We start from the raw sequence: 24,578 nt of genomic DNA on the forward strand, positions 1-24,578 counted from the left end.
ATTTTGCTATGTGAATACTTTTGTAAAATGCTTTTGTAACTTGAAAGCTTATTCAAAATGCCTCCTTCAGATTAAAATCATAAACTTTCTAGGATTTGAGAGGAAATAACTTTTCTGAGAAATGTCTGTTTAGTCATGAAAAATCTAGCTCAAGCAATTCTCAATTATTTCTCTTTGCATATCTCTACTATGAAACATTGTTAAAGCAGTACTTGAATTATGTAAGTACATTTCTGCTAAAGGAAACAGCGTCATAAGGAAAAATTAGTATTTAAAGGCTTTGATTACCTGAATATAGTCCACTGGGTTTTTTCCTTCACCTTCTTCAGATACAAGTGCTTTACCTTGTTCCCTCAAATAGGTACTCATACATTCGCACATTGTCTTTAAACCATTTGGGACACGACTAAATAATTTGTACATACACGCAAGATCTGCAGTAAATATACACATACATTTTATATTGTCTACTACTAATATATTTGTAACCTTACAAAGCAAATAATCCAAATATGATATTTCTGATGTTTCATTAAATTTTCCAATTTTCCAGAAGTAGGCTTACTTTTTTCCTCCTAAGTTTTTTATTTTGTTTTATATATTATATATCAATGCCTAAACAGTGTGGCACCTGGGTGTCATACATTCTAATTACCGGTACAAATAAAACTAGTAGAATTAATCATAGTTATTACGTTCACCCAACTTATATATTTCTAATAATAATGCACATTTATAGTTGTAGTCTGCCATTATTCAATTATTCCATGTTTTCTCGTTATTGCTTTTATTATATAAAAGTGTATACTAATATTTTTCCTTTCTCTTATTTTATTTTAACCTTTAATCATGTCACCCTTTCATTAAAATATGTTTTATTTCTATCCTACCTAGCTTCTAAGCATGTCACTTACATTAAAAAGAAAGGAAAGGAGAGAGAAAAGGGCAAATCAGAACAAACAGGAAAAATCAGCTATCCATTATCTCTTATCTGCTTCAATACTTTAATTGCTATAGTTTTCTATAAAATGTTTTTATTATACCTTTTCCTTTATAATACATTTTCAATTTTATGATGGTCCATCTCTTTCCTTCTCCTTCCCTTCCCCCTTCAGCTTCTCTCTACTTCCCTCTTTCCTTCTGCTTTCCCCTCTACTTCCCTCTCCTCCTCTCCCCTTACTTCTCCTCCCCCCTCTCCTACTCCTCTGTATTTAGTTCCCTCTCCTTTCCCCTCTCTACTTCCCTCTTCTTCCGTCTCCTTCCTTCTCCTCTTCCCTCGGTGTTTTTCCTCTTCCTCAACCACCCCACTCCACTTTCCTCTTTCCCTTCATCTCTCCACTTCTTTTCCTTCCATCTCTTTCTTTTCCTTGTCGTATATAAATTTTCATTTCCCTACAAAATACAGTGTATTTTCCAGGTACTGTCTCTTTCAAACATAATTATACATTTTCTTAGAATTACATTAGAAGAAAACAAACTTAATATCTACATAAACAGTGTTGTTTGGGAGCTCTTAAAAAAAACCCCAAATCTTATAGTGATAGCAGTAATAATTATAATTATAGTAAGATACTGATAATATTTATTCTTTGTACTAATATTTTTTCATTATGTGATTAATAATTTAACCTTTTAATTTCTAGCTTTTGTTTCTATTGTTAATTATTGATACATACGGCCATCTTTCAGTTTTTAATCTTCATAATACTTGAATGTTGTTATATAGATATATACGTAATGATATTTTCCCCATTTCTCAATTCTACCTCTATCGCCATTCTCATGCACACAATGCTTGGCTTAAAAGGTATTCTACAGGTATGCCTCAACTCCTGCCCATACCCCCCCCCCCCCAGCTCTTATTAACTTCTTGGCACATCTCCATTGTTCTTTCCCTCGGATCTTGTATCTTCTTGTCTCATTCGCATTTAACCTAGTTATTTTATCTACCTGTATCACTTCTTCACACCTTGAGTCTTCAAAAAGCTTTTCATTGATTCTTTCCTCATTTCATGAGAATATTTGTGTATAACTTTAATTTTTTGTCTCTTGAGGTATGAAAGATATCTAGAATATAATTGCTTTTTCTCTTTCAAGTGTTTTTGCCATCTCGTCTTTTTTATTTTGTATCATTTGTTGTGCCCCCCCGCCCTATTTTCTCCTCTATTTCCTGGGATTCCTGTTCTTTATTCAATGCTGTTTTTTTCATAGCTCTCTGGTCTCACAGTTATATCTCAAATCAATTGTTTTATCTCCCTATGCTTCCTTGTCATCTCTTCCTGCATATTTTGGTACATCAATAGTATTCCTTTTAATAATAAATTTATTTCTCTTTGTTGTGATATTTTGCCTTTTTTTTTTTTTTACTAATTTAAGATTTTACTTTACTTTAAACTTTACCCAATAGTGAAAATCCCAAGTTCTTAATTGTCTATCATACCAAGGAAAAAAGCAAATATTCTAGCAGTTCACAAATCACTCTGTTGAATAGTCCATTAGCTGTCTCCTTAGTTTTAAAGCAAGTCCAAATTGTTTCACACCCGCGCACTGTCCACCAGATTTGTACATTTGTAATCTTCACAGTTTCTAGAAGTTAAATGTTCTCACAATCTGTCTCCAAGCTGAAAATATAATCAGTTATAGGTGTTTTCTCCTTCTCTTTTAGACAGAACAGGTATTCACTTGTCACTTATTCATTTCTGTAATGTCTTCCCCAACCAGAAGGTGTTAGTCTTTTTAACATTTTTGTTCTTTCTTTTCTGGGTCTGACAGTTACTCCCAATTTTTCTTTGGGGTTCAGGAAAGACCCTACCACCACTTCAGTTGAGTTCCACTTTCCTTAGGGGGGGCTTTAGGGAAAACTTTGCAGCAAAAATTAGAGATTTCTCACCCACATCATGCGCACTGTTGCAAGATCTTTTCCTTCTTCTCTTCCATTTCAGCTGTTACGGCTTCAGTTCAGCAATAATGGCCATCCTTTCTTCCATTGGATAAAAGGGTTTTTTTGGTTCAAATGAGGAGACTCTGCTCTCCTCACAATTTCCAAAGCATCCTTTCTTTCTTTCTTTCTTTCTTTGTCACCCCTTCAAGGTGATTTGGCCCGGCAGGGCTTTTACAAGTGGGAGAAAAAGATGGGAGTTTGCGGAGTTCTGCTCGTCTGTGTCTCTATGCCATGATTTCAACTGCCCTCTCAATACTTTAATTGCTATGCTTTTTTGGACTTGCCTTCTATATTCCTCTCTTATATTTTTATCTCTATCTGCATCTACTTCTTGGCTGGTCAATCTAAGTATTTCTCCCATCTACCCTCTTCCACTGCTAATTTCCAAAATTTTTGCCAAACCCGTATCTCCCTTTCAAAAGTATTTTCCTATATCTCCAATTGTCTTTTCAATTCTCTTAAAATATTTTCCCCTGGTTTAATTCATCAATCGCTTTTATTTTCAATATTATCTCCTTCTTGTCTTCTTTTGTTCGCTGGTTCTTTTCTTCCATTCTTTCTGTTGGCTTCTCCCTTTCCTGAGTGTCTTGGTCTTTATTAATCTTTCCACGTATAGTATATTCCATTTGTCTCATAGTCTCCTTAAATCTTTTCTCCATGATGTCCTTTGTATTTTGAAAAAGCAACACCATCTCCTTCAAGGTTCCACCCATTTCTTCCTTATAAATAATCTTATGTTGTTGTTTTTTAATTCAACTTTTATCCAGCAGTCCAAGAACCATTTATTCAATTCTAAAGTTGCCCTTCAAGGAGTACGCTAATCACAGTTCTTTATATACCATAGGTAAACAATCAGTTCTGTTTAAATAGTCCCAGAAGTTATCAAAAGCCTCTTTACGTCCCCTTTACAGATTCAATCTTCTAGTATAACATTCAGGGATTCCTTTAATTAAATTGCTTCCTTGTTTTCTTATTTGAGTCTTCAGTAGTCATATGATAGTTAGGAATAATCCACTAAATATTTTCATAGTTGTTGATATAAGTCCTCCCAGACTTGTACATTTTTCTTTTGTCAGCAGGTGGTATGCTCAACTTAAATTTCTGTATTGCCACTAATTAGTGAAAGTAGTGAAACTACTAAGACTCTCTCCCAGTTGCAGTCACTCTTCACCTATTTCCCTCCAGCACCAGTCTTAGTAGTTTCACGGTTGTCCCAACTTCATGCAGCTATCTTTAGGCTGCCTCTTCACCTCGCCGTGGCTGAGAGGAAAAAAGAACCCTAGGTCAGACAGGAGAGCTGCGACTCTCCATGACCTCACAGGGTGGCCCTCTTTGCTTTACTGACCCTATAGGGTGGCTTTGGCTTTCGGAGCCTACCAATGGAGGAAACTCGGCACAGGAGCATGAGACCCGCCCCAAGTATCCGATCCTGCCACAATGTCAACCGGAAGTCCTGAGAAGCAGGTTTTCTTGACCATAGCCCTCTCCATCTTAAATCAGCTTGCTTTGCTTTTTTGTTATCATTTTGAAATCACCTGGAATGTCTCAATTAGCATTCATCCACATGGAGCTTCACTATTGTTGCAGAAAGCACTGCACAGACTTACCTTCTGTTTTTCCATTTTTCAACATGTGAACTAGACCAGAATTTTCCATTTCCACTATGGTTTTCATATGCTTGGAAATAAGCTCCCTCTCAACAACCTTGACAATTGGCTCTTCAGTTGATTTATCAAGACAGTGCATCACACGTTCTATTTCTTCATTAATTCTAGCTTCTACTTTCTTTATATAAACTGAAGCACTATTTTCTGCTAAAAATTTCTGACTTTCCATCTGTAATAAAATAGAGAGAAATAGAACACTACATAAAACACTAAAAAAAGTAAACCAAAAGCCATTCAGTTGCTCTTAGAAGTAATTGCTTAAGGGACTTAACCATCACCCTACTGTGTTAACTCATGCATTAATATCCACCAATATCTAATATCCTCTATTTAGCCAATGAATGAATGAACACAGGCTCGTGTTAAGGGCAAAAGGAAAATCTGAAACAAGAACCACTCTATGTTAGGGGCCAATAACAATTTTCCAGACTTGGATTTATTAATCTGGAATTAAATAACTCAAATTTGTAAATTTGTGGGATGGGAGGATGTTCTTATTCCTATCTGTAAATACTGAAAAGCAGTATTGTACCTGAAAGAATTCTGCTGACATCTCCAGAAATGGAGCTTCAAAGTCTTCTTCATAGACTGATCTTCCTTCAAGGCCTAGAATCATTAACATCTGGCAAGCATTTCTTATTGCTCCTCTGTCAAAACAGTAAAATTTTCAGATTAGGTCAATTTTTGTAAAATTAATATTTGCTAACTATTCAGTAAGTGGTTCCTGTAATATTTCCATATCTATTTTATGTTTCACATGAAAGCAAATGCTATATGTACCACAGCTCCCAATAAATGAAATAACTAGAACATTACTGAGAAAGATCTTTTATATTATCACCCAAAGATACATAATCATTACCAAAGCCCCCTCCCCCCCAAAAAAAATAAGAGAAGAAAAAAGAAATCAACAATAGTTTTTAGATTGATATGCATTTTGGAAAAACTTCATTTTATTCCTGAAAAATAAATTGACAAGAAGTTTCTGGATGCAATTCAAGGCACTGGTCTTCATTTTTAAAGCCCTATATGACATTAGGCCAAGTTCCATGCAACAGGTCTGGTCCCAATGGTTTCTACACATTCCACCCAACCTAGCAGAGTGGGCAAACTCTGAGTTCACTCAATGAAGCGCTGTTAACTCGTACCTTGGAAGCATGCCCTCCTCTCTTACATGGCAACTGCCTTATGGAACAGCCTCCATTCAGGGATACCAACAGCCCTCTGATTTGTTGGCCTTTTGTAACTAGGAGTTAATTTAATGGAACAATGAGGTGTATACATGTTAATTGTCTGAAAAAAGATTTCTATGGGGGCCTCAAGTTGCTTCTCTCCAACAGATAGGTCAATAATTTATTCTTTTGCTGTCAGAATTCTACTAGTTTGATAGCCATATAAGATAAAGTAGAGCTATGATTATATATTCAGCTATGAATCACGAAGCGCCTCAATTCAGTTGCTGTAGGTACTGTGAACTGTGTAAATAGTAGGTTGAGCTCCCCCATAATAGGCCAAAAAACTAAAATTCCAGAGTTGAAAAATGTAAAATAAAATGTTAGATTGAAAGGGGAAAAAAACAACTAACAGCAAAAAAGCGATTGAGAATCAACCCCCCCCCCCAAACTTATAGATTTATCCAAAATGATGTCAAACTTAATTTATTTGTGGAGACATACCTATCTACCACTTCTCCTTTCCGTTCCCTTGCAATCATGTCTAACAAAGTCTGTCGGAGATGATCTCTAATGCACCCGTACCGTACAACTTGATCTCGAAAAATTATTAATCCCAGATTGTAGACATTTTCCACATTGTTTTGTTGTACATAGACACGATCCTAAAATCAAAATACAAATACAAAGCCTCTATATAACATATTTTATTTATAGCAGAGTCATTTAAATCTGCCTGAGCATCTCTAAAATATGTTTTTATTCAGTTTCTTACCAAAATATTACATTTAATAGTATCAAAATTGCTATTACTATTATTAAAAATGTATACTGGATAAATGTATTAATCATTATTGGGTTCAATTCAAGCCTAATCATACTTGGAATAGAGCTATTGAAATAAAAGGGACTTAAATTAGAAATGAGATCAACGGTGACAAAATATATAATCTAGACTAAACTGGGCTCCAATCCAGTTATAGACTGGATTACAGACTGTGGAAACTTCACACTAGCATCTTGTTGTGTGTACTTCTCCATTCTTCCTCCATACTCTGGGTCCTTGGTTTCCAAATGAGATCCAAAAGTTTCCACAGTCTGTATTGATTTGGGGAGCCATGTCATCTGCTGGTGTTGGTCCACTGTGCTTCATTAAATCCAGGGTCAAAACAGATGTCTACCAGGAGATTTTGGAGTACTTCATGCTTTCTTCTGCAGCCGAACTTTATGCAGACTTCAATTTTATGCAGACTTTATGTGGACTTCAATTTTCCAGCATGACTTGGCACCTGCCCACACTGCCAAAAGCATCAAAACCTGGTTCAGTGACCATAGGTTTACTGTGCTTGATTGGCCAGTAAACTCGCCTGACCTAAACCCCATAGAGAATCTATGGGGCATTGCCAAGAGAATAGGCGTTGATTGCTTACCTGAACGCCTCTTCTCGTACGGTGAGCGGGTACAGCAGTCACATGGGTTGCTCATGTCCAATCCGGTGGAACTGAGCCTAGTATTAAAAAAGCTTGCCGGATCCGCCCCTTCCCCAGAATTCGCGAATCCATAGACTAGGCTCAGTTGTGAAGCTCTGTAGTGTTCAACTCTCATAGTTAGAAAAGGAAAGATATAGAAAGGTAAAGAGAACACACAGAAGGGCGGGAAGTGACTGCTGTACCCGCTCACCGTACGAGAAGAGGCGTTCAGGTAAGCAATCAACGCCTATTCTCCGTACTGAAGGAGCGGGTCCAGCAGTCACATGGGACATACCCAATAGATGGTCCCTAGGGTGGGATTAGCTTGCTATCATGTGAGATAACGGATTGGAGTACCCTTCTGCCGAAGGCAGCATCCGCTGAAGCGTAAGAATCAATTTTGTAGTGCCTGATGAAGGAATTTGGCGAGGCCCAAGTGGCTGCTTTGCAGACCTCCTCCAACGGGGCTTGAGTCGCCCAAGCGGCCGAGGTGGCTGCGCTCCTGGTGGAATGCGCAGTGATGTTCCTTGGAACTGAGAGGGAGGCCGACTCGTAGGCCTTAGATATAGTCCCTCTGATCCAACGGCCTATTACTGATGAAGACACTTTGGCCCCCATGACTCTGGGATGATAGGCTACAAAAAGTGCTTCTGACCTCCGAAAGGGTCCTGTGCGTTGGATATATATTCTCAGCGCTCTGGTGAGATCCAGGGTGTGCCATCTAATTGCCAAGGGATGGTCTCGTTGGAGGCAGAAGGAAGGTAGTACAATATCCTGAGATCTGTGGAACATGGAACTGACCTTGGGTAAGAAGGTGGGGTCCAGTCGCAAGACTACCTTATCCTGATGGAATTGGCAAAGGTCCTGCCTGATTGAGAGGGCAGCTAGCTCCGAAATGCGTCGGGCAGAGGTAATAGCCACCAAGAAGGCTACCTTAAAGGATAGGTACCTGAGGGACGCCGATTTTAGGGGTTCGTATGGTGCCTGCGTGAGGGAATGTAGAACCCGAGGCAAATCCCAGGATGGATACCTGTGGACCTTGGAAGGTCTGAGGTTGGCTATGCCCTTGAGGAATTCCTGGACTTCAGGGAAGGATCGGAGAGGCTGTCTGCGGGGACCCCCTAGGACAGATGAAATGGCTGCCAGATGACGCCGGAGGGTGCTGGTGGAAAGTCCTTTATGGAAGCCTTGCATAAGGAAGGAAATAATTCTGTGTATGGGGATGCACAGAGGGGAGAAACCTTCCTGTAGGCACCACTGGTGAAACTTGGACCACGTGTGGTCGTAGATTCGATTGGTCGAGCCCCTCCTGGCCTTTAGAATGACCTCCACTGAATCGGGGTCATGACCACGCAGTTCTAAATCTCTCCTGATAACAGCCAGGCGGTGAGGTGGAACCACTCCGGGTCTGGATGGAAAGAGGCCCCCTGCCGCAGCATATCCCCCGAAACGGGGAGACGCCAAGGGTCCTGGACGGACAGCTGTTGGAGATCTGCGAACCAGGGCCGGCGGGGCCAATGAGGGGCGATCAAGATTACTCGGGCCCTCTCGGTGAGGACCTTGTGAATCACGTCCGGGAGGATTGGAATTGGAGGAAATGCGTAGAGTAGGCCTGGAGGCCATGGACTCCGGAGGGCATTGATTGCTTCCGCTCCCGGGGATGGAAATCTGGAATAGAAGCGAGGGAGCTGGGCGTTCGCATTGGTCGCGAAGAGATCCAGGACTGGTAGGCCGAATCTGAGGGTGATTTGGTGGAACAGGTCTTGGTGAAGGTTCCACTCTCCTGGGTCTATCGTTGCTCGGGATAGCCAATCCGCCTGGACGTTGAGACTCCCCGAGATGTGATCGGCTAGGAGCGACAGGAGATGTTTTTCCGCCCAAAGACCCAACTTGAGGGCCTCCCTCATGAGAGCCTTGGATCTCGTGCCCCCCTGTCTGCAGATATGGCTTTTTGTGGCAATGTTGTCGGTGAGAATGAGAACGTGCCGGTTGGGAATGCGAGGAGAGAAATGCTTCAGAGCCAGGGAAACGGCTCTTAACTCTAGCCAATTGATTGGCCTGGAAGCTTCCTCCGGGGACCACGTGCCCTGGGCTATCATCCCCTGGGCGTGGGCGCCCCATCCCGATAGACTGGCATCTGTGGTGATGACAAATTGATCCGGGCACCTGAACGGGGATCCTCTGTCCATGGCTGGAGACTTCCACCACTTGAAGGATCTGCGAACACTCAGTGGGATGACAATGCGTCGATTTGAGTTGCTGTGCCCCGATCTCTGAAAAGGCAACAGTAGCCACTGGAGTTCCCTAGCATGAAGGCGAGCCCAGGGAATGATGCCTATGCATGACACCATCTTCCCCAAAAGGGAAGATAGAGTAACTATGGATACTGAAGGATTAGATAAAATGTTAGAAATTAACTCCACTATACTGAGTTTTCTCTCGGGAGAGAGAAAGACCTGGGAGGATTTTGAATCAATAATGGATCCCAGGTGAGAAATGGAAGTGGAAGGTTGGAGGTGGCTTTTATCAAAGTTGATGGAAAATCCATGGTCCTGGAGGACTGACATGGTGACAGAAAGGTCTGTTTTCACTCTCTCTAGGGAGTTCCCATGAATTAAAATATCATCAAGATAACATAAAATGTGGATGGGAGACGCCCGGATATAGGCCGCCAGGGACCCCAAGAGCTTTGTAAAGACCCGAGGGGCCGAGGAGAGGCCAAATGGCATCGCCCTATACTGGAAATGCCTGCCTTGAAAAGAAAAACGTAAAAATTTTCTGTGGCACTTGGCTATAGGAATGTGAAGGTAGGCCTCAGTGAGGTCTAAGGAGACCATGAAATCTCCCGAGTGAATGGCGGCCAAAATAGAAGACAAGGAGTGCATCTTAAACTTCCTATATTTGATGAATAGGTTTAGTTTCTTTAAATCCAAAATGGCTCTCCAACCTCCGGAGGACTTTGGAACCATAAATAGGATGGAATAAAAACCTAGGCCCCTCTGACCGGAAGGGACCGGTTGAATGGCTCTGATGGACAAAAGATGAGAAATGGCCTCCTCCATACGGTTACAATCTGAGGATGACCTGGGAGAAGGGCAGGAAATAAAACGTTTTGGGGGAGGAGAAATAAATTCTAAAAGAAGGCCTGATTGAACAGTGTCAATGACCCAAGGGTCCTTGGAGGTGAGACGCCAATTAGAGGCGAAATGAGCCAGGCGACCCCCTATGGGAATGGAGGTAAGATTACCATCTAGGTTTTTTTGAAGCCCTGTTAGAGGAAGCTCCCCTTTGGAAACGAAACCCTCTACCCCTGGAGTTCCTGCCTTGGGAACGAAAGCGGGGGGAATACTGACCTGGAGATCTCTGATAGGAAGCCGCTTGCTCTTGCTGGCGCCCTGGGCGACGAAAGGACTGCGTTTTGGTAACCTTTTTCGTGGTTGGACCCAAAACCTTCTTCTTGTCCGAGGTCTCCGTGAGGAGTGGATCCAGAAGATCACCGAAGAGAAGGTCGCGCTTTAAGGGGCCCTGGGATAACTGCCACTTTTGGCGAACTCCCGCTTGCCAAGGGCGAATCCATAGGAGTCTTCTTGCCGTTGTAGAGGCTGCAATAGACTTAGCAGAAAATCTAGTCGATTGTAAGGTGGCATCAGCCACGTACTGGGCAGCTGCAAAGACCTTGTTGAAGTCTTGTTGACCTCTCAAGTCATCGGGAGGAATGTGCTGTTGAAGTTGGCGAAGCCACAGCAGCATGGCTCTGGAGAAGAAGGAGGCCGCTGCAGAACTTTTAATAGCCCAGGAATCAGCGGTGAATCCTCTTTTGAGCATTTGCTCGATGCGCTTGTCCTCTGGGCGGAGGACTTCCTCCGCCTCGCCTGGCACAGCCGCTGCCGAGTGAAGAATCTTGACAGGTTCATCTGGTTTGGGAAAGGATAGAAGCTCTTCATAGGAAGAGGAGAGTTTATACAACTTTCTGTCCTTGGTAGAGGGATTAAGGCCAGAGGCTGGAAAATCCCACTGTTTGAGTAAGGCATCTTTAAACAGTTTAGGCATAGGAATTACCTCGTTATCCTCCTGTTCCTCTGTGAAGTAAGGTAGATTCTCCTCCGGGGGATCAGTGGAAGTGGAGGCTTGTTTCTCCTGGGCCGCTAATCCCGTAGAAATTCTAGCTTTGAGGAGGAGAGATTTGAACAGTTGAGAAGGAAAAATAGTAATTGGAGGGGGGACCTTTATTTGGGATTCCTCATCCTCTGATAATCCCTGAAAAGGGACTTCATCCTCCTCAACATCCTCATATTCATCCTGGGAGGATTCTGAATCATCCTGAATAGGAGCTCTGACCGCTGGGGAAGAACCCAAGGGGCGGGAGGAACGAGAAGGAGGAAGAGGTAAGGGAAGCTCATTGATGGTAGAGAGTTTGGCATCAATGGCTTTGGACAACACAGCAAAAATAGATTGGAACTCAGGAGGTAAACTGGAAATATCAGCAGAAATGGCAGAAGAATCCCTAAAGGCCTGGGAGGATCCTGGCTGGGGGGAATCTTCAATAATATCTGGTTCCTCTGGACCTATGCCCCATAGGTTAGGTTGGGGTCTGTCTAGGTTTGGCTCATCCAGAGATAACACAGGGACCCCTGAGGGAGGCAGACTAGAGGCCTCTGGTGGGTCTTGACTACTGATTACTTGGGCCTGCACTTTCAAACGTTTGGCTGATTTGTCATGAATTTTTTGTAGGGCTAGGTCCCTTCTCTTCTCGGCCCTGGTGACCTTGGTCGAGGGGCGGGCCCCTGGAGAAGAGGAGGAAGAGGCCTGGGGGATACTAGTAATCTCATCGCCTGTAGGCCTGGCCTCTCTGGGACCTTTAGTTGTGCCTCTCTTGGGAAAAGTAGCCATAGTCTGACAATTAACAGAAGACAAGGCTGAGCCAATAACTGAAATATAAGGAGAAGATTTCAAGGACTTCCCAAGAGGAATGGATCCTGCTTCGAGGCCTCGAAGCTGCTGAAACGTGAGGACAATCTGGGCAAACCCAGAGTTCGTGCCCCCAAATCCAGCGGGGCCAGCCTCCCTAAACTTTGTAATTAAGTAAAACCAAGGCACTCTGGTTGGAGGCTTAGCCGGTGGAGAATTTAGCCTGGGACCCCCAAGGCCCGCTCCCGGATCCACGCGGTGGACTGAGGCCTACGCGGCTGGCAGAAGGCCAACACGAGAGGCCTAGATTTTTAAAAAAAGGGCGCGAAGGCCTTCGCGCCGAAAAAATCGCTCCGTAGAAATTCTTAAGGGAAAAGCGATCGACTAAGTCCAGGAGACTAGAAGGCGTCTCACTCCGCAGGAGGTATTTTATAAGCCCTTAATATTTTTGTATACAATAAATAATCAATAATTCAATGGATAAATACTTGCACCGGGACCTCCAGGCCAAGGGATTAGAAGAATCCACAAGCGGCCGCAGGAATCGTAACCGGCAAAACCGCCGGGGGAAAACGAAACCGCAACTTCTCCCAAGGAAAAAAGCCGAGCCGCTTCTTTTCTTTTTTTCTTAAAAACGGCTGGCGCAATTAGTGCAAGTAATAAATAAAGACAATAAATCTTACTACTTTTTTGAAGGAAAGATCGAAGGGAAGGTGTTAGAATGTTGAACGAGCTATCACAATACAACCGCAGGATATGCGAACTGAGCGAATTCTGGGGAAGGGGCGGATCCGGCAAGCTTTTTTAATACTAGGCTCAGTTCCACCGGATTGGACATGAGCAACCCATGTGACTGCTGGACCCGCTCCTTCAGTACGGAGAAACATGAGAGACATGAGACCGAACAATGCAGAAGAGCTGAAGGCCACTATTGAAGCATCCTGGTCTTCCATAACACTTCAGCAGTACCACAGGCTGATAGCTTCCATGCCATGTTCCACTGAGGCAGTAATTGCTGTAAAAGGGGCCCAAACCAAGTACTGAGTACCTATGAACAGTTATACTTTTCAGAGTCCAATAGTGTTTTATGTACAATTCTTGTTTTATTGATCACATGTAAAATCTTATTTTATGAGATGGTGGATTTGGGGTTTTTAAATGCTATATACCCCATAATCATCACAATTATGACAAATCACGGCTTGAACTATCTTGCTTTGCATGTAATGAGTCTCTCCTTTTAAGTTACATTACTGAAATAAATAAACTTTTGCACAATATTCTAATTTTTCAAGTTTCACCTGTATTTTTAAAGCCAGATAAAATATAGAAACAAGGTTTTTTCCTCTGTATATCAGTTAATTATGTTAGTTTGAATCAATTTTTCCAACATTATGGAGTAGGAAATTTTTGCATTTCAATTAACCTTTTTTATAACCAGAATTTCAGATTTTACTTACCATATACATCAGAATATCTCTAATCATCACCATTGCTGTCTGGTGATCATTCCATGCTTGGTTTAATGTTTGAAGAAAATTGTTATTTAATGAGTTTAATACATCTTCTCGCACCTGCAACAACATATTTAAATAAATTCTTTACTATAAATCAGAGATGAACATTTATATCCTGCATTATCTAGAATGAATGAAGTCAAACACTGATTTTTGGGAAGGGGGACTGAAGGGGCAAAAAATAGGGAATATTTTTCCTACACTGAATTCATTAAGTAGTTGCATAGTGAAAGCAAACAATAGCATCCTCTTTATTATCTGAAGCAGGAAAATGTTAATGACCTGCAGGACTCTGCTTTCCTGACAAATAAACAAATGAATATAGTTTGTAACCACTATAGGACTACTGCTCCATCAGTTATTTCATTTTTCTATTGCTGTCCCTCTGAATATAAACAGGTGAAGAGAATTTTCAAAATTCCCTATGATGTGATTACTTTGTGAGAATACCATGTGCAAATCATATGAAAAGGTTTGGTAACTTTACATTACAGTTTGGAGGTGTTTATATTCTTTGCAGTCATCTGGTTTTTTTAGTGTCACTTGAGAGTTTATCTGTATTTTCAGAGTCACCTGAATAAGTGTGTAAACAGGTGTGGAACCTTCTTGGGATGGCTGAAAGGGCAGGTTGCAGTCCCAAGGAGGTTCCACACCCTTTACACTCTGATTCAGGTCACTCGGAGGATACAAATAAACTCCCAAGTAGACTCTCAGAGAGCTAATAAGCAGATGATTGCATTCCCCACCTGTCAGAATTCTTGGGTAATGTGAACTGTTTTCAAAGAGAAAAAACAAGAAAGTTCAGTTGCCTTTTGGAAAAAACACTTTTGAAATTATCATGACTTAGATGATTTATAATCTCCACAGATACACTACTATTTTTCTCTTTCATCAGCTACAATCACCGATCTTTCATTATAAATCATCAACAAGACAACCCACTGGAAATACAAAACATGCTGAAATCAGCATCCTATCCTAAGGCCTTAATGTCCCACTGGATTGTATTATGCCCCCAAAGTATTCTTTTTGTTGTATTTTAGGATGTTAAAATGGTAAAACAGACATTCTGCAGAAATTTAAGTATGCATACAAGCTCTTACAAAAAGCTAAACCTCATAAACTGAACTCTCTTTTTTGCATTTTAAGGAGCCTAATGTATCAATTTTATCCTTTCAATTTTCTCCAAAGCAAAATTAAAAAATCAACAAAAGGCCAGATCTTAAAATTTGAGTTGCTTAATCCATCAACATTACACTGTCATCAGTCATGTTCTGCATTGCTCAGGCAGGAAAGAAATGCACCAAAGCCAAAGTATACTTGTCTCTGTTCTAAAGACAGCCAAATGTTCAAAGAAGATATTACTTTCTATGTTTTCAGTGCATTATTATTGTATTCAGATACCTTATTTATAAGATGCTCTGTAACCACTTCTCGTAATCCAGTGTATAATTTTTCTCCATGTTTATGTAATACCATAGTATATGCATTTCTATACAGTTCTTCAAAGCTGAGACCACTGTTGTTTTTACGCTGAATTTCTTGGATTGCATTTTTCAATAGATCCCAAATGCTGTTAACATATTTTTCATCCATGGTCATCTGTATGTGGACATAAAAAAATAGAGTTAAGATAAGAGTTTATTGGTGTCAGGTTTTCAAAACATATGTATTTTAAAACAAATTAAAGGCCAAATTTACTTAAAAGGTAGATGCTACTGCATTTAAGAGAAACCCCCCCAAAGAAAGAAAGAGTGTGATAGTGTGTGCGTGTGTGTAGATAAGTACAGACAAAAATTCATATAATTCTGTCCAACTTCCCTGTCTCTTCAATCATTATTCTCAAAACCATTGAACCCAATCTTGCAAAACAACGTATGCTGCTTTCTTGCATGAGCATATGTTTATACAAGAAAAAGCACAATCAGGTCATGTCTATTGTATAAAATTGTCCATAAAGTTACCGATCTCATTTTCATATCCAGACATTCCATTCCCTCAACATAGAAAAAATATTGCAGAAATATGGATTCAACTAGCACAAAACTAGAAATGTCTTGTGTAACATAAATTCAAGTGAGTTCAATTTGTTTTCCTCCATGATATATAGGCATGGACTCTGTTGTGCTTGGCAATGACCTCCTTATCTGGGATTAGCTAATAAAGTCAGTCCTAGCTAATACCTGGATCATGAAGAAACAGCAGATACATTGGCTAGATAATTTGAAAAATCATCCTAGAAACAAAATGGCAAGCAACGTTCATATACATACAAAATTATGTAGTATATTCATGAAAGCCCTAGAATCAAGCTTAACATGGACAATATGTTATATTTTTAACTGTGAAGAACGAGGTCAAGCATTGAGCCATTTTTTTCCCTCTTCTTTTGGCAACAGAGGAATGGTGTGAGTAAAGGGGATCTAAAGGCCATCTGCAGGAAAACTAGTGGGTTTTCTTGTACAGTTGGTTGATGACGATGAAAATGACTGATCCACCCACCTCCCCATCTATTTCCCTGTCTCTGTCTTTTTGAATGTTCTTCCCTCTGCAGTCCCACATTCTTTCCAGCTGACCTTCATTGACTTCTTCCGCTCCTGATGAGGTGGGCCTGGGGGAGGCAGCTGCTGGCAGTGGCACATCCCTGAGATCTTGGAAAGGTCACACAGAGCCAGTAACTGTCTCATGAAGAAGGGGGGGGGGGAATCTTGTCAAGAGCAGAAAAAAGATGGTGGCAAAGGCCAGCTGGGGGTAGCAGAGGGCAGGGTGAGGGGAAAGGAGGAATGTAAGCTGACGTAAACAGCAGAGATGGCAGGGGAGATAGGCGGAGGGGGTAGCTGGAGGTGAGCACAGCAGGGCAGATTCTCACCTAACAATATTGGAGTCCTGCCCTAATGAGCTCAACAGGTACAACTGATAGTAAAATGGCAGAACTGTTACTAAGTAGTAAGGCTATGTGATGTCTCTTGGCATCACTAGCAACTGCTTTACATAGTGATAGATATTCCAGTCCTAATCAGAACTGATAAGTGAGGACTACCTGCATTCTTCAAATCAGCATATTAGAATGAGTAACCTTCTTCCATGGTTACTATTTAACAATTGTAATTTATAGGATTTTGCCTTTGATTCCAGAATTTGCAAATACAAGTTAGCCATTCATCCCGATCTTCCAAAATTTTGTTTTCTGCTCTTTTAAAATTATTTAAATCAAGCCCAATATAGCATTTCATGCCAGTAAATCCCAGCTTAAATATGTGTTGTGTTTTAGAAGCACTTGTGTAAAAGAAAGTACTTCTTTTATTTGTCATGAATCTCCCTAATTTAGTTTCAGTGGAGATCCCTAGTTGCAGCACTGAGGAAAAAATACCTGTATCCAATTTGTGGTTTTATATGCATATTGTATCCTTATCTTTTCACTTTTTTCACTGAGAAAGAGCTTTTCTAGCCTCTTTTTAAAAAAATAAGTTTTCTAGCCTCTTAATTACTTTAATTGCTTCTCTCTTTTCTAAAATGCTGCTACACTTATCCATCCTAAATGGATAAGTCATCCACTTAAATGACTGCTACTCTTATCCATCTTATTCCAAATACAGGTAGTCCTTGACTTATAACAGTTCACTTATTTATTTATTTATTGGATTTGTATGTCGCCCCTCTCCACAGACTCGGGGCGGCTAACAACAGCAATAAAACAGCATATAATAATAATCCAATACTAAAACAGTTAAAAACCTTTATTATAAAACCAAACATACATACAGACATACCATGCATAAAATTGTAAAGGCCTAGGAATTGTAAAGGCCTAGGGGGAAAGAGTATCTCAATTCCCCCATGCCTGGCGGCAGAGGTGGGTTTTAAGCAGCTTACGAAAGGCAAGGAGGGTGGGGGCAATTCTAATCTCTGGGGGGAGTTGGTTCCCGAGGGCCAGGGCCGCCACAGAGAAGGGTCTTCCCCTGGGTCCCGCCAAGCGACATTGTTTAGTTGACGGGTCCCAGAGAAGACCCACTCTGTGACTGTTCAAGATTACAAAGGCACTGAAAAAATGATTTATAACCAATTATCACACTTACAACTGTTGTAGCATCCCTAGGGGCATGTGATCAAAATTCAGATGCTTGGCAACTGACTCATATTTATTACAGCTGTAATGCCCTAGGATCATGGATCACCTTTTCTGACCTTTCGACAAGCAAAGTCAATGGGGAAGACACATTTTAAAAACAAATGTTACTAACTTAACAACTGCAGCGATTCACTTAACTGAGGCAAGAAAAGTCATAAAAGGGAGCAAAGTTCACTTAACAACTGTCATGCTTAGCAAAAGAATGTTGGGGTTCCCATTAGAGTCATACTGTTGTTATATAAATGAAGAGGCAACAGCCATTGCGATCTCTGGAACATTTAAAATTGATTAAAAACTACTAAAATTAACTAAGCTTTTGTTAGTCCTCTACTAACGTCGTCAGAGTGTTAAAATATTTCCTACTACAATCAGTCAGATATAATCCTCATATGGATGCAATGGTGTTTTTTTTTGGCTTCTTCTACAAGCACACAATCTCTTCACTTTAGCTTTTCGGTAAATTTGAGATTAATCAAAGAGTATCTGTACATTTCCCTTAGTTCAATTTCAATCAAAACAGTAAAGTCTGGTTCCTGACATTAAAACAGAAGAGGATCTAATCAACTTTTGAAAGTGTTGAAAAACTGTTCTGAAACTGACAAATGGTTCCAATTGAACTGTCAGGGAATTTAACAATTGCACAAAGAGAGAAAACAAAAGAGCTATATTTTTTTAAAGGGGGGTATTCACATTAAGGGGAGGTGCAATCACTCAAACCATGCTACAGAATCAATGCTGAATAAATTGTTGTTAAAGATATATTTATTCTTTTAAAATCTACTATTCAAATAGAATTACACTTCAAGACAGATTATAAAGACATAAAAATTCTGTGCTGAATACAAAAACCCATAGCAGCACTCTCTACTGCCGTGATGGCGAACCTATGGCACCTGTGCCACAGGTGGCACCCGGAGCCATATCGGAGGGCATGAGAGACTTTGCCTTTAGCTCCAGCGTGCCAGCTGATTTCCAGCCTTGGGAAAGGCCATTTCGTCTTCCGGACACTTCAGTGAAGCTTCCCCGAAGCCAAAATAAATAAATAAAAATAGTCCAATGGACAAACCGGTGGTTTAGAAAAAGGCACTCCCAGTTTGCTGTTGTGATGTTTTTTACACTCCAGGGGGTTCAGGGAAGCTTCCTGAAGCTCTGAAGTGTAAAAAACAGCATAATAGGCAAACCAGAAGTGCGTTTTCCAAACTTCCGGTTTGCCCGTTGTGCTGTTTTTTGCACTCCGGCGTTTCAGGAAGCTTCCCTGAAGCCTCTGGATTGCAAAAAACAGCACAACAGCATACTGGAAGTACGTTCTCCTGAACTTCTGGTTTGCCTGTTTGGAAATATTTTTCTTCTAGTACACTAAATCACAATGAGTAGGTTCAAACACCAGAGTAAATTCAAATAAACAAAACATGATGATGATCAGAACTAATTTCAAATGTATGCATGCACATACAAACACACTACCATATTTTTCGGAGTGTAAGACGTACCTTAGTTTTTGGGGAGGAAAATGGGGGGGGGGGGATCTGCCTACCATATATTCATCTTGCTAGCGTTCTTAGTCTGGTCAGCTTCAGCACATTATTTTATCCACTGGTTAGGGCTTAAAAAAACCTTATTAGGAGAGAGTAACAATGAAACAGCTTACAAGCCAGTAAGAGCTGGGAAAATCATTAGCACCTGGTTAGGGCTGTTGTAAACAGCCCCGAGTCTTTGGGAGGGGTGGCACAGAAATCCAATCAATCAATCAATCGATTGATTGATCAATCAGTCAATAAATAAATAAACGAACAAACATTTGGAGCAAGTAGAGCAATGAAAAAAACCTGCAAAGACTTAAGGCTTGGAAAATATTATTTGCAGAGAGAAACAATGAAAGAGCCTGCAAGGTAAGAGCTGGGAAGATCGTTAGCAGCTAGCTAGGGCTGGGAAAAAAAGCTTTGGGGGGGGGAAGCTACATTCAGAGTATCAGACCCACCCAAATTTTTTAGCCTCTTTTAGGGAAGAAAAAAGTGCATCTTATACTCTTAAAAATACAGTATTTGTATATATCTAAATGTCAAATCCCATAAATATTTCATTAATATATAAACATAAGTGGTAACAGCAATCAAGTGTTATTCTCTTATGATTATGTGAATAGAAGAAATGGATGATCAGGATCAAGGAAGTAATAGCAAACCCTGGTTTACTGTTCTTTCTCAAAAACTCCTATAATTTACCAAAGAGAAGTCACTAATCAGATTCATATAAAAACAGCTGACATTACAGCATGGAACAACCTTAACAAATATAATTCCAAAGATTGGAAAGAATCAAGCTATATGTTATGTATATGTCTATGGTTAATTGTGGAAGACACTGCAACAATTCATTGTATAAACATGAAACCACTTCTCTTTTAGCAAACAGAAGTTAACAATAACATTAGAAAATGTAAGTTTCATGCATTATTTTTTCCTAGATAATTTCTCACAATCTGAGTCAACTGCACACCTAACAGAAAAGAGACATTCAAAACTAAATCAAGACTTTGTTCTAACTGAAAATATGCATGCCTTCTCTGTAAGTTAAAACACGGTATCTTAATAAAGCTTAATATAGTGTCTGTGTGTGTGTCCAGAAAGAGTTCTAATATTTAATATTGTATTTATTGATGGTTAATTATATCAATACAGAATGAATAGAAATACTTACTCAGCAATTTAAGAATCTAATAAATTACCAAAATTCCATTTCAGACCAATTTATTTCAAATTCTGTCCATAATCATGAATTACCTTCAAGAACCCAGCAGTTACACATAGAACGACCTATCAGCATTGCTGAGACAAACACAAGAGGCTGGGTGAAACAAGTCAAGCACAAAATTAAACTTCCAAGAACATACTAAGCTTAAGAATATGAGCAACTGCAAAGTTAAGATACAGCAAATAAAGTAACTAGGGATTAAACCACATAATGGACCACCTAAAACCAGAAAATTTATAGGCAATATGTATACCGAATAGATTTTTCTCCAAATCAAGCATCGGGAATAATGTATTACCTCTGAAGTGTTTTCTTTACAATCATTTTCTAGAAATCCTTTAAAAGGATTGTTTTCAAGTATTTCAGATAGTTTTATAAAAACCGTCTTCATTAACATGTATACACCATTCATACAGAAACTCAAAGTTCTAATTTGGTTACTAAGAGGCATAAGACAGTCTGTGACGTCATTAGAATGTTGAGGTACTCTTAATGAAATGTGTTAAGACTATACATGGCTTCTTGTCACAATAACACTGCAGGAGAAGACTTTATTAAACTCTGAATATTTCAATGTAAAATGAAGAAAGTTCAGATACATTTGGAATAATCAGGTATGTTAATTTAGCCATCTGGAGAAATAAAGCAATTTTAAAGATAAATAAGCTGAAGGTATGGATATCTCTAGGACTACTTTGTCTCAATCCATCAACAAGAGCTGAGAGAGAAGGTTTGCTGAAAAGCACACCACCAGGGGAACATCACCTTCAGGGACCTGATCTCAAGTCTTCTCAGTGCTGGCTTCTTCCTATGAAACAGTTTCCTACAATGTGCAGATCATCCTCATACATCTGCATTTTCAGATCACTCTTAAAATCATAACTCTTTTTAAAAACATATGGGTATGAATAAGATCGTGGTATTCTCACTAATTGACATTTGCAAGACAATAATATAAACCAAAGAAAGCTGTCTTACCCATTTACTTTTATATTGATTAAAAAGACAAATTCAAAAATACAGACACCTTATCTTTTCTAGGTCTTTATTACTCACATAACCATTTACACTTTTAAAAAATTACTTAAAGCTTTTAGGTCACTCTAAACCTTTTAACTCCTTTATGAAGCTCAAAATATTATTTCAGTCCTTTATAATTATTATTTTGAAACCAGAAAAACAATGTATACAGAATAATCATTTATTTACTGATACAGTACAATGGCCAGTCTACTTCTAAATAGTTAACAATAAAACATAAAACAATAATCCATAGAATAAACGTTAGCTTACTTGAATGTTCGCTATATGTCTGCTGTGGGAGAGTCCAAGCATGGGAACAAACTCTGGTTGGTGTTAGGGACTGAGTTTAAATTTAGCTTGCAGTATGCACTCTATCTGCTTTGCTAGTCAGTTTTCAAACAAAGGCATAGATTAACATTTGATGTAGAACAGTCAAGTAGTAGGTGCCATAACCCTGGATCACACAAACTCTCCCCGCAGGCACAGAGAAGACTATTCAGGTAAGTCAACGCCTCTTCTCCTGTGCCGTGCTAAGGAGAGTTCAAGCATGAGATATACCCAAGCTCAATTGTTTAGGGCGGGAGAAGGCTGGTCTAGGGGAGCAGACTCTCTGTAGTACCTACCTACCAAAAGCAGCCTCGGCAGAGGCAAACACGTCCAGTTTGTAATGTCTGATAAATGAGGAAGGCAACAACCACGCAGCCCCTCTGAATATGTGTTCAATGGAAGCTTATGTGGCCCAGGCCACTAAGGTGGCTACTCTATGGGTGGAATGTGCAGTGATCCTGCCAGGGATAGGCATGGACCTCCTTTTAACCATAGTCTTTACCCAATTTAGCTGTGGCCCAGGCCTTAGCAAGCAGCTGAAGGAAAAGAGCTGGATCAAAGAGCCCCTTTAACATAGGGCTGACAGGCCCCTCCTGATCTAGATCAGACAATTTCCCCTCCACTCACAGCTCATCTTCAGAGAGAGATTGATGGCTAACATTGGAAGGAGCCAGGTAACCCTGATCCTGAAACTAGTAGGCATCCTTATACCCCCAGAGATCTGCCTGGGGGGGCAGATAGGCCCCCAGTCCATATTGTTGTTGCTGCTGCTGCTGCAACTCTGCAATGCCCTCTTTGATGGCTGATCCTCTCCAATGCCTCAAGATGGGAGGCATGTTCTGTTCCCACCAATTCTCAGTCCTGAGCCCGGACACGGTTGGTGCAAAGATGGCGTAAGGAATACTGTGAACTTGGGGTACTGAGGCCTGGACTGGAGCGGGGATGATTTCAGCAGCGACAGCTGGCTGAAAGCCATCTCACTGCTAGATTTTCTTATTCTGGCAATTTCCTTCTCCACAGCTCTTTGTCTCTGTCATTCTGCCCTTCCTTCCTTCCTCGATGAGAATCTGTGAATTGAGGATTTTCCCTTGATCTTGTCTGCCACGGCTAGGCCCACAGCTCTAAGTCTGATTGAGGATCTGTGAGAGGAATCAGAAGCTGGGGGTGACCAAGAACCCCTTTGTGAGCACCCAGAGCCAGATCTGTCCTCCTCCATTGGGAATCAATCCGGGAGCCCCTTGTCTGAAACAAAGGAACAAGCCAGATAAGAGGCTGGCCGGCCCAGTCTCCCAATAAGTGAGGACATGCACAACGAGTAACCAACTTACCCAGGTGTGAAGCTAGGGTAAGGAAAACCTCTGACCTCAACTCAAAAAGAGGCAGCCAATGCAGAACTGCGACCAGAACTCTCACTCTATGAGCCTGACTGGAAAATGTAGGCACTATGAAGTCTAAATGCTATTGCTATCCCTTCTACTACGTCCCGAGAATTCGGAGATGGGCGGCATACAAATCCAATTAAATAAATAAATAAATACTTGACTGAGTTTTGAAAACTGATAACAACCAACCAGTGTTTGTTCCCATTCTTATAGTCTCCTTAGCAGTGTGCTGGAGAACACTGATTCAATACTGAATCTTCCTGTTATTAGGTACTCCCTTCTTTTCCCACCTTCAAATTTAATTAACATTTTGATTTAACAAAATCCTGCCTTCCTAAATAGTCTGTTAAATTCAGATTTGGCTGTAATGCTCTTCCATATTCTTTCCCCCCCACTTTTTTTCCTCTCCATTTGACCCTTGCCAGGCATATCGTCACATATTTTATCAGGGCTTTTGATACTGTGAGGTTAACATCTATTTTATGTGATTCCATAGCATTATAAATTGATAATAAATCTGACAATTTGTCAGATTTCATTCAACCATTTTTATATTTGATATTTGGAGTATTAAATATGGCTGATCATGATACATGCCCAAGTACCCAACAGCCACTTTGCAATAGGCAATATGGCAAGGATGAAAACATTTTGAATTATGGGACTTCAATTTCTAAGAATTTTTTTCACAATTATAGCCAGTAGTAAACTGGCTCATCTAGAAGAAGTATTACATTCTTTATTAAAATATGTATGATCAACATATTATTTCATTTTACAGATGGCACCTTTCATTCATTAAAGTACCACATGTCACTGTCTCAGTATTTTTATTCTGTTAACATATCTGTACTGTACATCCAACCTAATCATAAGTAGAAAAAAAACAATCCCCCCCCCCTACCTTTTGAATTACTTACATTCTTCTGCAGGTTTTTTTTATTATACAAAAGTTTTCATGCTATTTATGCTAATGAAGAATCAATTTCTGTGTCATAAAATGCTGGGTTGACTCAGAGGAAAAAGAAAACGCCAAACTGTTAAGAAGAAATATATCTGAATCTTTGAAAAATAGAAAATATGAGAAATGTATCTCTGCCATGATTGGAATAACCATAAACTGAAGGACATTGGAATAACCATAAACTGAAGGGATTCCCACAGGTTTTCAATATTCTGTCACAGTACCTAACCATATTAAAGTATATTCCAAGACTTTTAATGACTCCCATTTCTTGACTTTCCCATCGTAAAAAGCTGACACACTACTCTTAATCTATTGTTGGCTTATT

General features: G+C 40.2%; 1 protein-coding gene across 1 annotated transcript in view; it reads right to left on the bottom strand.

The window, feature by feature from the left end:
- The window catches only part of CUL3 (cullin 3), a 54,757-nt gene that overhangs the window by 16,719 nt on the left and 13,460 nt on the right, over window positions 1–24,578 (bottom strand). Inside the window, exons 2-7 of the mRNA XM_070753303.1 lie at window positions 15,079–15,276; window positions 13,618–13,731; window positions 6,285–6,445; window positions 5,141–5,255; window positions 4,549–4,777; window positions 289–434 (exon numbers count right to left, since the gene is read on the bottom strand). Coding sequence (XP_070609404.1) covers window positions 289–434; window positions 4,549–4,777; window positions 5,141–5,255; window positions 6,285–6,445; window positions 13,618–13,731; window positions 15,079–15,276 — 963 coding nt within the window. The remainder of the gene's footprint in view (window positions 1–288; window positions 435–4,548; window positions 4,778–5,140; window positions 5,256–6,284; window positions 6,446–13,617; window positions 13,732–15,078; window positions 15,277–24,578) is intronic.

The sequence above is a fragment of the Erythrolamprus reginae genome, chromosome 5, assembly GCF_031021105.1.
Source record: "Erythrolamprus reginae isolate rEryReg1 chromosome 5, rEryReg1.hap1, whole genome shotgun sequence".
Taxonomy (NCBI): Eukaryota; Metazoa; Chordata; class Lepidosauria; order Squamata; family Dipsadidae; genus Erythrolamprus; species Erythrolamprus reginae.